The 14,715-nt window shown below is 41.5% G+C and overlaps 6 protein-coding genes across 6 annotated transcripts in view; 2 read left to right on the top strand and 4 right to left on the bottom strand.

Annotated features, from left to right (window-relative positions):
- LOC139337564 (histone H2AX-like) overlaps positions 1-14,715 on the bottom strand; it is a 238,104-nt gene that overhangs the window by 222,182 nt on the left and 1,207 nt on the right. The window lies entirely within an intron of this gene.
- LOC139337555 (asialoglycoprotein receptor 1-like) lies at positions 3,130-8,089 on the top strand. The gene is made up of 6 exons (XM_070972195.1): positions 3,130-3,279; positions 6,053-6,139; positions 6,356-6,598; positions 7,044-7,207; positions 7,309-7,415; positions 7,840-8,089. The coding sequence occupies exons 1-6, from the start codon at positions 3,198-3,200 to the stop codon at positions 8,024-8,026; spliced, it is 870 nt and encodes a 289-aa protein (XP_070828296.1). The 5' UTR covers positions 3,130-3,197; the 3' UTR covers positions 8,027-8,089.
- Positions 8,681-9,091, bottom strand: LOC139337601 (histone H3). Its single transcript, XM_070972273.1, has one exon. The coding sequence runs from the start codon at positions 9,089-9,091 to the stop codon at positions 8,681-8,683; it is 411 nt and encodes a 136-aa protein (XP_070828374.1).
- Positions 9,448-9,834, top strand: LOC139337608 (histone H2A). The gene has a single exon (XM_070972285.1). It carries the CDS (start codon positions 9,448-9,450, stop codon positions 9,832-9,834), a length of 387 nt encoding a protein of 128 aa, XP_070828386.1.
- On the bottom strand, positions 10,404-11,026 carry LOC139337585 (histone H1-like). Its single transcript, XM_070972246.1, has one exon. The coding sequence runs from the start codon at positions 11,019-11,021 to the stop codon at positions 10,404-10,406; it is 618 nt and encodes a 205-aa protein (XP_070828347.1). The 5' UTR covers positions 11,022-11,026.
- Positions 13,135-13,446, bottom strand: LOC139337624 (histone H4). Its single transcript, XM_070972311.1, has one exon. It carries the CDS (start codon positions 13,444-13,446, stop codon positions 13,135-13,137), a length of 312 nt encoding a protein of 103 aa, XP_070828412.1.

Here is a 14,715-nt window from a genome sequence, read left to right on the forward strand (position 1 = left end):
ATCCGTGTCACAGCAGAATCATAACATGCTGAAGTGGGACAGCTTGAGGGGACAACACAAGAAAGTGAAATGACTTTTTTAAAAGGTTATTTCTCTCTTGAACGAGTGTTTTTCATTAGTTAGACATCAGGCTGCCACTGCGTTAAAGGAAATGAAATCATAATGAATTTAAAGGATGTGAAACCATGAAAACATCACATATCTAACACCAGCACTCTCTCTCTCTCTCTCTCTCTCTCTCTCTCTCTCTCTCTCTCTCTCTCTCTCACACACACACACACACACACACACACACACACACACACACACACACACACACACACACACACACACACACACACACACACACACACACACACACACACACACACACACACACACTCTCTCTCTCTCTCTCTCTTTCTCTCTCTGTCTATATCTGGGGGCAGATGTATGAAGTATAGTAACAGGAAAAGCATGCTAACTCCATTTCCTACACATAAACTGACATCTAAAAAAAAAAAAAAAAAAAAAAAATGCACCACACCTCACCTTCAGACAATGTGCACCCCACCCCCACCCCCCCACCCCGAGTGATGAGCATGATATATAATACAAACTTGTTTTTGACTGATTTCCAAAACCAAACACCAGAGGATGACTGTATGTTTTCTGTTTTCACAATGACTGCTTCAGTCCTTTTTGTGCTCTTTGGGACTCTGTCCCTCCCTTTGGCCTTGTTCCCACTTCCCCAGTCCCCCGCATTGCCATTCTCCATCCATCCACCAGATGCTCTCCAACTCTCCCACCTATCCCAATCGCCTAACTCTCATATGCACCTGCTCTCTTGTTTATTTTCCCTTTTCTTTTTTAAAAACTTCCTTTTTTAAAAAAAAAAAAACTTCCTTTTTTTAGCGGCACGGTGGAGCAGCAGGTAGTGCGCGTGCCTCACAGCAAGAAGGTCACCGGTTCGATCCCCTGGTCGGGCCTTTTTGTGTGAAGTTTGCATGTTCTTCCCGTGCATGCGTGGGTTCTCTCCGGGCACTCCGGCTTCCTCCCACAGACCAAAAACATGCTCATTAGGCTAATTGGTGACTTGAAAATTGCCCTTTGTGTGAGCGTGATGGTTGTTTGTGTATATATGTTGCCCTGCGATCAACTGGCGACCAGTCCAGGGTGTACCCCGCCTCTCGTCTGTTGACAGCTGGGATAGGCTCCAGCCCCCCCGCAACCCCAAAAGGGATAGGCGGTATAGAAAATGGATGAATGGAATCTTTATTTATTGGTATACAAGGTCCTAGACCTTGTATTTCTTTGTTTCACTGAATGCATAAATGCGACAGTCTGAACACGATTTCCTCTTAAGCTTGTGATTGTTTATGTTAAACAATAGTTCATAATTAAAATGATCCATTATGAATTTTTTCTCATTGTTCTTCAACACCTGTAGATCTGTTTAATTTGTTTTTAAATGTTTTCATTCTTTTATTTTCATCTATCATGTAAACTCCATATAGTAAGTTTCCAGTTAATAGATAATTTCACTGTTTTGGAACATTTTCCTTTTGGCCACTGTTTGATCACTTTCTCTTCACCATCATGATTTTTTTGTATCAAGACAAAATATCAAAATTTCTGTTCTCTTGAGAGGAAAGACTGAAAACCACGAGCATCCCAGGTGGTGACTTTTAGGAAGCTCGTAGTAAAGATAAAGGTGTCAGAGCTAAGGTGAATATTTATCATCTAAACGCTTCCCCTTTCCATGAGTTACTCACAGCCTGCTGGGAGGCAGGCTGCTCAGCAGGAGCTGCTGTGAGATTGTCCAATGACCAGACTTCTGCTTGGCTTTGGCTTTATTGACAAATGATGCAGAGCAAGTAAATATGGGCCAGGTTTCACCGCGCATACCCTCAGACGTGCATTGGCTTTGTGGTCCAAGTTGCCACATCTCCAACAACTAAGTGTAAGACGCTGCCTCACTTGGTGATAGACTGAATGACAAATAAAGTTGACTGCCCAGTATAAATCACTCTTCCATTGAAAGGACCGGGGGAGATGGAGTTGGAGATTCTAAATTTGTCAACTCGTTTAACGGTTTGCAATATGCCACAATACCTTTTCAGATACAGATCAGTTGTCACAATCTGAGGTAATGGTTGAGCTCCAAATGCAGAACACAAAGGAGGCTAAAGGGTAATGTTCACAGAGAGATGAGCCTATTTGAGCCAGATAAGGAGTGGACAGGTAAGTAAAGTGAGTCGGGTGGTGGAGTAGAGCTGGGGAGAGATACGGGGAGATGATCCTGAGACACAAAGAATACTTTAGTCAACTGACACAGCAAACTCTGAAGCTTGTAGTTGAGCACAAAGGCATTGACAGCAATGCATAATAGTCATGTGTGCAATAATGACGGCTGCTGTGGCATTGTTGTTTCATTGCAGATGTAATAGAATCAATGAAATTGTACCTCTTTTCATAGACAGGACTAAACACTGAGTACTAATATGCAAAAGAGTATAGAGAGCAGGCTGGTGCACATGAACCAAGTTTCACATTGAGTTAGCTTTATAATACAGACTAATGTGTATGTACAGCTTTCTAAATGCAATGTAAAATAAATAAATAAGAAGACAACAACTTTGAAGGTAAAGGGAAGATAAAGAAATGGCATGTGTTAAAGGTTCTGAAATGTTTCCAATTCCACATCAAAAATATTTAATAGCTTATTCTGTCAGTTGTTGTAGAAAACCCCTCATATGATCTTTTGTATGACCCTCACAGAACCCCAGATCTGTGTAACACAGCGGAAAACTACTCTACTTCTGTTTTGGATTCTTGGCTCGGACTGGTTTCATGACCTTCATACTGATTAGACACTTAACTGTGTTCTTGTTTCTTCGCCATCAGATTCATATTTGTGTGTCTGAACCCCTTGCAAAACTCTCATGAACAAGCCTGTTTCAATGATTTTTATTTCAGATTTCAACCACAGCCATTCAAGTGAAATAGATTTCAGTGAGTCGCGCTGTCCTGCTCCCACATAGTTGCTTCACATAATTTGTTCCTCTTTTTAGATTTCCTCTAAATATATAACCAGGATATGATGTAAGTGTAGTAGCTAACTCTAAGACACACACCGAAAGAGGGAACACACAGGTCACTGATCAGACTATTCTACAGAACTTGACTTCTCACCAAATATTAAAGCAACTAGGGGGATGCAACAGATGGAGGTATCAGATTATATTAATGAGCAACCAAGACTTGGGCAGAAATACTGTGGGGGTGGAGTTCGAACAGGTAATAACACTCATTTTATGGTAAACACTGTACTCTCTTATTAAGTATTATAGCATGGCCCTACAACCCTGTCTCTTAGAAATGACGTTTATATGTTACTAATGTTTTAGTAATATATAAATCTAAAATAGAGTAATATTATTAGTTTGCATGATTTTTGCAATGTTATGAAAGTGAAAAAAATGTTTTACATGGGTTAAAGGACATATCCTGATCAAAGATAACTCACTGATTCCTTATGGTGGTGCAGAAGGTCAGGGAAATGTCATCCAGAGCAGCGATATCATTAGATAGTTAGTTGGATATAGGTATGTAGTTTGCTGAACCCCCTGGATCAAGAGTAGGCTTTTAAAGATTTAATCATGTGTACTTCAAAGGAATGTGGGCATAGCCTCTTGGTAAAGTCACAGTGATCATATCTAGCAGATAAGTGCCAGTTAAGGGTAAAACTTACTAAAGCAGTCCAGTTGAGATGGGGTCTAAGAGGCAGGTTTTAGATAATGAGTTTAGATGATGAAATTGGTTAGTTAGTTGGTGAAAGTCGATGTGAGAAAAGCAGTCAGGATTAGCAGCTGTTACTAAGGGTTTGTTTGAAGGCAGGAGGTGATTAATTTAGTTTTTTCTGTATTTAAGACTATCTTGCCAGGCAAAAAGAAATTCTTCCATATTGGTAGAATGTTATTTCCTTTCAAATTTGAGTGAGGTTTGCTTGAATTTGCAGGTTTGGGGGGTATGCCATGGATCTATTCTCCTTTATTTTATTATCTTCTGTTTAGAGGGCCAGTAGAGTCAAGTGTTATGTGCAGTGAGTCTGCAGCACTATCATCAAGATCATTTTGGGAGGGACAAAAGTTAGTATAGAAGTCATCTCATATAGAGACATAACATTGAAATAAACGCGGAATTCTTGCCTCATGGCATATGGTCATGGCGTGGTAATGGAATAATAGGAAGTCAAAAGTTATTAAATGATGATAATTCTGTGAACAAACTATCAAATGTTCAATTTCCGTGCCATATGTCTGAACAAGGTCGATGGTGTGGGTAAAGCAACAAGTGGGTTTATGTTAATGTGCTGATTAATAGGCTTAAGTCAAAAATAGCAGCAGTTCCCCCTCCTCGGCTGGTGCCTTGACGAATGTGCGTATTAATATCATTCTAGCGAGTAGCTTCATTTGGGCTATACAGCTTTAGATGTTTTAGAGTTCATATTAAACTCTCCTATCTTGTTGTACTATTGCAGTGGGGGCGCTAGTTTTTATTAAGTTTTTATATATAGCTCCTCTTCCGTTTACTTTAGATTTTATTAATTTAGGTGGTCAAGGGGTCGTCACTGTCTCTATCAGTGTGTAGCGTAAATACTCCAATGGAAGTGCAGAGAAGCGTGTTGGACTGCAGCTCTGCCTCCTGGTCTCAACTCTGAATTGTCATGGTTTTGGTTCACTAATAATGAAAAGACTGGCATGAAACTTGAGATTTGAAGTTTTCCATGCTCAGTGCCAGGAGCCCCAAAAGGTGTTGATAAGGACAAAGTGACAATAATGTAGTTTTCATTGAGAATATATTAACATGAAACAATTTTTTTCTGAAGGCCTGTTACATAACATTAAAGGTAAAGATGTACACATAACAGACCAAAAACATGATCACAGGATACTGACATCATTTGTATTACAGAAACATGATTGCAACACAATGAACACATACCAATACTGCAATGCCAGGATGGACATTTCACCATAAAGTAAGGTCCCAGTCATACAACAACATGGCAATTTTCTCAGACTTCTGGCGGCACAAACAGCTTTAGCAGAGAAACACAATAATAAAAATAAATGACATAACTTAATCTTTGTCAAGAGAGATTGGGAATTTGAGTTTGAAAATTTGCAAAGCAGCACAGGTTATGGAATGTCAACCTCTAAAGCATATGAGTTTACAGCAGATGGGTAGAAAGAGGAGAATTAAGCTTGCATTTACCTGCTTGCATGTTTGTAGATAACTAGACCACCATGACAACATAGTTGTCATTGGCAGCAGCTGACAGTAAACATTAACTTAAAAATAATAAGTCTTATGGCATATTGTTTTGGCATTGTCAAAAGTATGTCCGTTTAATTTAATTGTAAACATACATGCATTCAGCAGTGCACTCCTCTATCACATGAACAAATAATTATTACTTTAGCATATCATTAGCAAACTACTGTATATTGTGTGAGATTACAAGTTACAGGAAATAAAGCCTTGCAGACATGTCCACTGCATAAAAGCCAGTGTACACTAGTCTCGGAAGCTACTGACAGCTATAACCAGATTAAAATTGTTGTCTCTACCCTTGTCTGTATTGGTTTTTGGAGTTAAACTATGATTGCTTTGCTAAACTTTGAACCTTTATCTCATGTAAAAGTCAAATATGCTTGCTGTATCCTGTGCGTCACTGCTGTGTTTTTGGTTTTACCTCCAAATTAAGTGGTTCAGATGCTCTTCCGAAACTACTTTTATTCAAAAAAGGTTTGGATGCTGTACAAAACAAAAACAATGTGATATCTTGCTAGTCCTTTTTGACACATTCTCAATTGAAAGCAGCACAAAGGCAATATATTCAATGTTTTACCTCATCAACTTCACTGATGTTTGCAAATATAAGTTCACAATGAATGTAATGCCAGCAGCACATTTCGAACAGGTTGGGACTGGGGCAACAAATGACTGGGAAAGGATTAGATTATAGGCTTTTAACAACGTCAGTCTATGTGTGTTAATTTTACAGAGAGAAGACTCTGTCAGCTGCTTCTCCTTAGCTTTGGCACACTGTGTATCATACAAGCCACTCTCAATGTCTCTCTGCGCCTTACTTGTGAGTATTGTTTCTTGGCATTGAGAAACTTCATATTTGCTAATGCAGTTGCATAGATGTCACCACAATATTACACACAGCACATGCACTTGTGATTTGACATATTGCTGTCAAATGTGTTTCACAATTTGCAGGCAAATGTTTAATATATATATTCAAAGGCTGTAAATATTTTCAAATGATTTTAAATGTCACTTTCTTTTCTCACACCATCAGTGTACTCCAGCAAGGAATCAACCCACTTGAAGTGCAATGAAACTCATTTTCGTGGCCAAAACCAGTTGACGCAGGAGGTGCAGGATTGTGAGCGAAGGTGGACTGATCAGCACAACAGATTACTCGAAAGATTCAATGCCTTGACAGGAGAAAAAAACCTGCTTGAAAACCAAAAGAATGAACTCCTCAACATGCTAAGGAGGGTGGGGGAGGAGAGGGACAGGCTGCAAATGAAGCTGAGGGGTGAGAAGAGAAAAAAATAAATAAATAGGCCGTCTTCTGACCTTTACTTTAATTCTTCTTTAGTTCTCTTCCTTCATTCTGTAGTCTAGTCACTATCTACATATAACTACATATGTACCCACTTATCTCAACTATTTAAAAATAACCTTTGCTATTTTATGTAAGAAGTCATTAGTCATTAGTTGTAATTGTAGTTATGATTTTACATATGAACATATACATATGAATTGTCTTTGTAAACTGATGACTGTACAGTTGTAGTTAAACAGTTAAAGTCTGTTAGGTCACAGTTAATGTTTTATGATCACAGATACAGAATACAATATCTAGCTTTATTGTCTGTAAGTTAGAGTAATTGTAAAAGTTGGATGTATTTGTACTTTTAACTCCTCATCTAGACGCCTCAGAATGTAATCGGTGATAGGTCGTTTATCTCGTTCTCCAGAGCCGAGTGATTGTGTGTCCCGTCCGCGGTGTGCTCCCAACTGGAGGGAGATCAACTTCAAATGTTATTTCCTCTCCACTGAAAGTAAAACATGGGAGGACAGCAGAAAATACTGTCAGAGTGAAGATGCTGATCTGGTGGTGATTAACAGCGAACAGGAACAGGTACAGTACAGTAAATATGTGTCTGGGTCTGTGTGCAGTTCTTGATGTTGAAGGAGAACTTCTGAAGTCATAGTTATATTGTATATTATCTCAATCAACAGCGGGGCTTGTACCGCCTGGATGGGGATGCTAATCTCTTGTTCTGGATTGGTCTGTATGACAGAGCTGGGACCTTTGAATGGGTGGATGGATCTGCACTAACCAAACCGTAAATCCTTTTGAATAATCCTGAACGTTTTTACAGGTTGACACAAATTGCATGATTTTTTTTTTTTTTTAATTATTAATTTAGTTACTTATTTTTAGACCTGATCTGACATGGCATGGGAGTCTTAAAATGCCTAATGCCAGTCAGATACAAACTTTGGAAAGAAACAGGACGTTGGGTCTATTAAGAACCAGGTTGAAGGTTCCTTTAATTAACACTGTTGATTGATCAAATATGCCGTCATCCTTATTGGATCAGTCCTGACATTTGAACAAAAACCAATTTCATTTTTTGAAGTACAATATGTTATGGTTATACCACCCAGTTTATTTATTGCATCATCATCATCATCATCATCATCATCATCATCATCATCATCATCATCATGTTTCTCTCTGGCTTCCATCTCTGCATTGTCATTTAGATTTTGGCAGGATGGCCAGCCAGATCGCGGTGGCCCTAACAACAGAGAAGACTGTGTGGAGATGCATCATTTCAACCCACCGCTGGCCAACTGGAATGATGCCCCCTGTGGAAGGAAGCGGCGCTGGCTGTGTGAGAAATCACCGTACCCCTTCATTTTATTCCCGAAGGAAGAGGGAATTATGTGAATGTACTGTACATGTAAATTCCTTAATGTGCGTTTACGAAGCACAATACAAAATAACATCAACAAGAATCAGACTATTACAATTTTAGGATAATTGAGACCTCATTTTTTTCATTATTATTACTGCTTCTCTACACAAGACAACACACAGCAAGGTGACATGACACTGCTGTAAGTACAGTTAAAGCTGGTAAATCGATGTTGTAGCAGCCCTTGGCTAAGAATAAAGCAGACAGCCCAACAGGTGCAACGTTTGTTTTGTTTTTTGTTTAATTTTGCAGTATTGCTGTGACAAACGCTGGTTTAGCATATAACTTCATGAATTGTAAAATAGCATTGCATACATCTCACATTAAGGTTTGAGCTAGAAATAGAAATAACATGCTTGTATGTTACTTGTAAGAGTGTAAATAGAGCGTTTACACCAAAGATAATGTACACAACATATGTACCCGCTTCACCCGCAACTATCTCGAAACTTTACAGGCTTGTATACAGTCACGCTGGTAATACCACTACATAATATTAGTTGTAACGAAAACGTGAACACATACAAACATTAGGGCAGAACCAAAGCTCAGAGAAAATTAAGGTGGCTCTTAAAAGAGCCGTTTTTGTTGCTGTGGTGGTGGCTGGTTAAAGAATGTGAGACACTTTAAGCGCGCTCTCCGCGGATACGGCGGGCCAGCTGGATGTCTTTGGGCATGATGGTGACCCTCTTGGCGTGGATAGCGCACAAGTTGGTGTCCTCGAACAGGCCGACCAGGTAAGCCTCGCTGGCCTCCTGCAGAGCCATGACAGCAGAGCTCTGGAAGCGCAGGTCGGTCTTGAAATCCTGAGCGATTTCTCTGACCAAACGCTGGAAGGGCAGCTTGCGGATGAGCAGCTCGGTGGATTTCTGGTAACGACGAATCTCTCTCAGAGCCACGGTACCGGGCCTGTAGCGATGAGGCTTCTTCACACCGCCGGTGGCCGGGGCGCTCTTACGGGCTGCCTTGGTGGCCAGCTGCTTTCTAGGGGCTTTACCTCCAGTGGACTTACGAGCTGTCTGCTTGGTTCTTGCCATGCTTTCGTCTTTCTCTTAACAAACAGGAGAAAATGTAGTGATTGGGGGAAACGCGCTGCTCTTAAAGTGTGGGACCGGCTGCGGAGTGATGACGCTGCTTCAGACCTCCGCATTCTGATTGGTGAAGGGCTCCTGTTGGAGCTCAGCACCGCCCGGAGGAGCGACCCACCTCAAGAATAGCCGCTGCTTATTGGCGAGAAAGCCGGTCAAAATGAGCGCTCGGCCTCTGCTGGAAGCCTCTCTTCTGATTGGTCTGATGGGAACCCCCCTGCGCGTTGCGCGGACATATAATGAAGCGCTGTGGGTACTGACATCACATTTTCTCTGAGCTCTAGTCTCTAGAAAGTACTGAAAACATGAGTGGAAGAGGCAAAACCGGCGGAAAAGCCAGAGCCAAGGCAAAGACCCGCTCTTCTCGTGCTGGCCTGCAGTTTCCAGTCGGCCGTGTTCACAGGCTGCTGCGCAAAGGCAACTATGCCGAGCGTGTCGGTGCCGGCGCCCCCGTCTACCTGGCGGCCGTGCTCGAGTATCTGACTGCTGAAATCCTCGAGTTGGCTGGAAACGCCGCCCGCGACAACAAGAAGACTCGTATCATCCCCCGTCACCTGCAGCTGGCTGTCCGCAACGACGAGGAGCTTAACAAACTACTCGGTGGAGTCACCATTGCTCAGGGTGGTGTGCTGCCCAACATCCAGGCTGTGCTGCTGCCCAAGAAGACCGAGAAGCCTGCCAAGGCCAAGTAAATCTCTGGACAATGCAAAAAAGAAAAAACACACAAAAAACGGCTCTTTTAAGAGCCAAGCACTTCTCCTCTAAAGAGCCGTTTCTCTTTAAATGAAACACTTTGATTCATTTAATGTAAAGTAGCAGTGTTCAAGTAGAAGTATTTCAATGCTGACCATGTATGGTAATTTCTGTAGTATCATGTTAAATGTATGACAGTACCATGTTATGTGTAATAGGTTTGACTTTCCATGTGTTTTTGACAATATTTGTACCATATATACCATAGAATAGAAATAATGGCCAAATTAAAATTACATTAGCACACGTTCTGCTGCCAAATAGATTAAAATTACCTGCATATATGTTGATAATGAATAAAAATAAATAAAGGGGACGTCATTCCATACATGTAGAATTATACAGTTTGAAACATTGTGGCATTTGTGCAGCAATTTAACCACTCAAAACAGTCTCAAAAATGTAATGCAATTGCAATTTATGAAGGACACACTCTTTAAAACTGATATGGGTGGCTCTTAAAAGAGCCTTTTGTAGGACATCTTTTTATCCAAGTGAGGACAGCTTATTACTTCTTGGGTGCTGCCTTCTTGACTTTGGGCTTGGCGGCCTTCTTTGCGGGGCTCTTCTTGGTTGCAGGAGCCTTCTTTGCCACTTTCTTGGGGCTCTTGGGCTTTGAGGCCTTCTTGGGGCTCTTGGCTGCTTTCTTGGCCGCTGCGGGTTTCTTGACCGCCTTGACCTTCTTCGGGGACTTCTTAGCGGCTGCCGGTTTCTTGGCCGCAGCTGCTGCTTTGGGCTTTTTGGCCGCGGCGGGTTTCTTTACTGCAGCTTTCTTAGTTTTAGGAGCGGCTTTCTTTGCGGGCTTCTTCGCTTTCGGCTCAGCCGCCTTCTTGCTCATCTTGAAAGAGCCGGACGCCCCGGTTCCCTTGGTCTGGACCAGAGTCCCCTTGGCCACCAGGCTCTTGATGGCGGTCTTGACGCGGGACTTGTTTTTGTCCACATCGTAACCACCGGCAGCCAAATTCTTCTTCAAAGCAGCTGCAGACACGCCACTCCGCTCCTTGGATGCAGCTACAGCTTTGACGATGAGCTCGCTCACACTAGGGCCAGGTCTCTTGGGCTTTGGAGTCTTCTTCTTTACTGCTTTCGCTGGAGCGGTGGCTGGGGCTGGTGCTACTTCTGCCATTTTCTTCCCTTAGTATCCTTTTCAACGACGGCGCGAGTCAGACTGACTTAACGGAAAATTCCGGAGCAGGAGGCTGAACTTAAACACCACATGAGAACCGTGGAGACACAACCTAGGCCCAGGCTCTCCTCGGTGCAGTCTCAATGTCGGCCTACTTGTGTTTTCTCTTCACCGATAAAACACTCAAAACTCAACGTGGGACAAGTGCCGAAGGCTGACGGTAAAGCGAGCCGATAGCAGACTCATGTCTCTTCATATTGAACTCATGTAGAGCTCTGATGCTCTCTGCTTTTGGTTTGGGGAGCCTCCAAACTTCACACATTCACCGTCGCGGCCAGCGCTGCTCCGTGACTTTTCTCATTCATTTCTCTCCAAAAATGTTTATAAGTGCATCACATCTTCATCGAAAGCTGTTTCTCAACTGAACTATGTGTTTGTTCAGAGAGTCAATATGTAATAAACCGTCTGTCGATGATCAGTTTGTGATAAACTGGAGTTTTTCTGGTAGCATCAAACACACTGATAACGACAGAGGCTAGTGGGGCCAGACCTCCTATTAGAGTCAACATTTCTTCTGAGGACTACTGCTATTTTTATTATTAAAAAATAGTTCTACTATTAATGACCAAACAAATGGTAGCTGTCTGGGGAAGCACGCTAAGTGTCTTTACGTCCTCCCACTTGATGAATAATGTCAATGCTGAATATTAAATAACAGTGTCTTACTACAATTATATTCTGCTGATGCTGCTGCAGGGAGTATTTGAACTTCATCTAAAAATCTCAGTAAGACAGTAGTTCAGGTTTGACAGAGTTATGATAAAATATATGGCTTATTTCTGACAGCTTTATAAAACCAGCTTGATCTTTAAAAAGAAAAAAAGAAAAAGAAAAAAGGAGCTGATTGTGAAAATTATACAGACATGCAAACAGATTTTCAAGGATTCAGTTCCACACTGGAACTGTTGTATCAGTCAGTATGAGTGGATCAATGTCAATGTGTAAGCCTAATATTTAATGCGCACTATATCTACAGTGTGTCCAATCCTGGTGTGCATTACTATGGGCAGCAGTATATAGAGAATATAATACATATTTGCATTTATAATACATATTTATTCAACTTTAAAAAAGGGGCACACATGTTGAGTGGATTTTAATACACAGCAATATGCCATCTGTTAGTGTACCCAAGCACCATGGACAGCTCCCTCATCTGTTTCCTGTTTTGTAACAAACCACCACCAGTCTGCAGTTTCTACATTTAACAACATGTCAAGTTGTTGGTCCCTTTTTGGAAATTAGTTTTCAGCCTGACCTTCAGTGTTTGTAGATATGGCTAATACACTGATGAGTCACAATATTACTTGATCAGACTGGGGTCTTGAAGTTGGGGTCAATGCCTTGGGCCCTCTGTCATGCATATGAGCATGTTTTTGTGGGGTGGCACTGTTACACTGGGGGAGGCAGCTGCTGTCAGGGGTTACACTCAGTATGCCACAATGTATGGGTGGGTGGATGTAACATCCACAGGAGTGCAAGGACCCAAGCAATCCCAGCAGAGCAGTATATTGTGACATGATCAATGTTCTTCAATTCACCTGGCCTCAATATTGTGGCTGATTGTTGTATAATGTATTAAGTGATTGTAACTTAAAGTGTGAGAAATATGGATTGCATTATATTATTATTTACATGGCACTGCTGTGCAATTACACATCTGATACTGATCCAATGGCCTTGGAGTTTTCAATTACATTACAAAGGCAGTGTATTCTAGTACTGTTCTAGTAACATTTTGTCAATGAAATTACTATAACAATGTATGTAATAGCAATGTTTGTTTAATTATTATTATTTTTTTTATTATTATTATTTTTATTTATTTATTTATTTTTTAAACATTAGTAATTTACAGCATTATTGACAAAACACCTTCAAATACAAACCAACTCCTTTTTAAGAGCTTAAGTTTCCGTCACTAACTCACAAGTATTTATTAACTACACGGTTAATCACATCATGGTCTCAGGATGTTCAGCGCTTTTGTAAAAGTGGTGGCCCTTAAAAGGGCCGTTTTTTTTTCTCTACTTTCGGGAACAAAGCAATCGGCTTAGCCGCCGAAGCCATACAGAGTACGACCCTGTCTCTTCAGAGCATAAACCACGTCCATTGCGGTGACGGTTTTCCTCTTGGCGTGCTCAGTGTAGGTGACTGCATCACGAATGACGTTCTCCAGGAAAACCTTCAACACACCGCGAGTCTCCTCGTAGATGAGACCAGAAATACGCTTGACACCACCACGACGGGCAAGACGGCGGATAGCGGGCTTGGTGATACCCTGGATGTTATCACGAAGAACTTTGCGGTGACGCTTGGCGCCTCCTTTACCGAGTCCTTTGCCTCCCTTTCCTCTGCCGCTCATTGTTGCTACTTCGGTGTTAGATATCGAATATGTTCGAACGGCTGAATTCCCACAATTTAAATATTGTCCGAGGACGTGTTAGAAAACAGAGGAGGTTCTCTCTTTTTTTTTTTTTTTTTTTTTCTTCTTCTTCTTCTTCCTTGGTCTTTCATGATGGTTGATGATTAACTCTTTGGTACATTAGCGCCCCCTACTGAACAACAGCTTGAATGATGGTTGATAATCTGATTTGTAGTCAATATAGTACCAGTCCCGTAAATTACCCTCAAGTGCACTTTCAAGAACAAAAATGATATGATCATATGCAGAGAAATCTGTGGAGATGAATCACAGCACAGCTCACTTTCTTTTTAAAAAATATGTTGTCTGCAACAAACATCAACTGAGAACATGTTGGGCATTTTGGGTTTTTTTTTTTTTTTTTTTGTTTTTTTTTTCCCCCCCCCCCCACATTTCATGTTAATGATTAGTTTAACCTCAAGGATAGAACTTTCTATTCCCCCCCCCCCCCCCCCCCCCCCCCCCCCCCCCCCCTACATAAACCTTTACGTTCATAAATCCAGTCTATGAAACTTAATCACAGATCCCAAATCATCACAACAACCAAAGCTATATTTTGTGATGGAGATGCTGAGGGGTCTAGCATGACAACAGTCACATCTGGCTGAGCTCATATCCTGTGTGTCTGTTTGGGATGTGGTCTCTGGCAACGGAACAAAATGCTCTTTGTATCCTCTGATGATGCCTGTTGGGCTGCCAGCTGAATATGAACAAGGTGCAGAGTGAGTTAGCACCATCTTGGTATCTTTAATCCACTGAACTGTCATTTAACCTCCTTCCTTACCTTCGTCTTTCAGCTCCATTAGGGAACAAACCAACAACAAGCCATATGTTGCATTTTCTGCGGTTGCAGCCTTTTCCCAACCTGAAGCACAGTGATGACACTGCTGGTGACATCCACTATAACCCTCAGCACCTGATCATGGCACCAGCATCTTGGAGTAACAAATCAACTCCAGAAGCCTCAATAAGCCAGGAAGGATGGGTGGTTAGACATAAAAGCACAATCTTGCCCTGTAAAAAGAGCTTACTGGATGCTATGGAAAGTACATCAACGTCATTGAACAAAACTATGGACCCTATGGAATACCTCAGCCTATCAACAGAAATTATGACAGCCTCACAAAAGCCAGTCATGGTAATTTGATGAAAAGTCTTGCAAGTCCCAAAAGTATGGTCGATCAGAGACCGCTGAACATCTTGTTATTT

Source organism: Chaetodon trifascialis, chromosome 2 (assembly GCF_039877785.1).
Source record: "Chaetodon trifascialis isolate fChaTrf1 chromosome 2, fChaTrf1.hap1, whole genome shotgun sequence".
Lineage (NCBI taxonomy): Eukaryota > Metazoa > Chordata > Actinopteri > Chaetodontiformes > Chaetodontidae > Chaetodon > Chaetodon trifascialis.

What these genes read in the sequence shown, in the direction of transcription:
- LOC139337624 (XM_070972311.1), bottom strand. Translation starts at nt 13,446, where the DNA reads ATGAGCGGCAGAGGAAAGGGAGGCAAAGGACTCGGTAAAGGAGGCGCC.
- LOC139337601 (XM_070972273.1), bottom strand. Translation starts at nt 9,091, where the DNA reads ATGGCAAGAACCAAGCAGACAGCTCGTAAGTCCACTGGAGGTAAAGCC.
- LOC139337555 (XM_070972195.1), top strand. Translation starts at nt 3,198, where the DNA reads ATGCAACAGATGGAGGTATCAGATTATATTAATGAGCAACCAAGACTT. An exon ending in TGTCTCTCTGCGCCTTACTT is followed by an intron (nt 6,140 to 6,355) that starts GTGAGTATTGTT and finishes TCACACCATCAG; the next exon opens with TGTACTCCAGCAAGGAATCA. An exon ending in GGATCTGCACTAACCAAACC is followed by an intron (nt 7,416 to 7,839) that starts GTAAATCCTTTT and finishes ATTGTCATTTAG; the next exon opens with ATTTTGGCAGGATGGCCAGC.
- LOC139337585 (XM_070972246.1), bottom strand. Translation starts at nt 11,021, where the DNA reads ATGGCAGAAGTAGCACCAGCCCCAGCCACCGCTCCAGCGAAAGCAGTA.
- LOC139337608 (XM_070972285.1), top strand. Translation starts at nt 9,448, where the DNA reads ATGAGTGGAAGAGGCAAAACCGGCGGAAAAGCCAGAGCCAAGGCAAAG.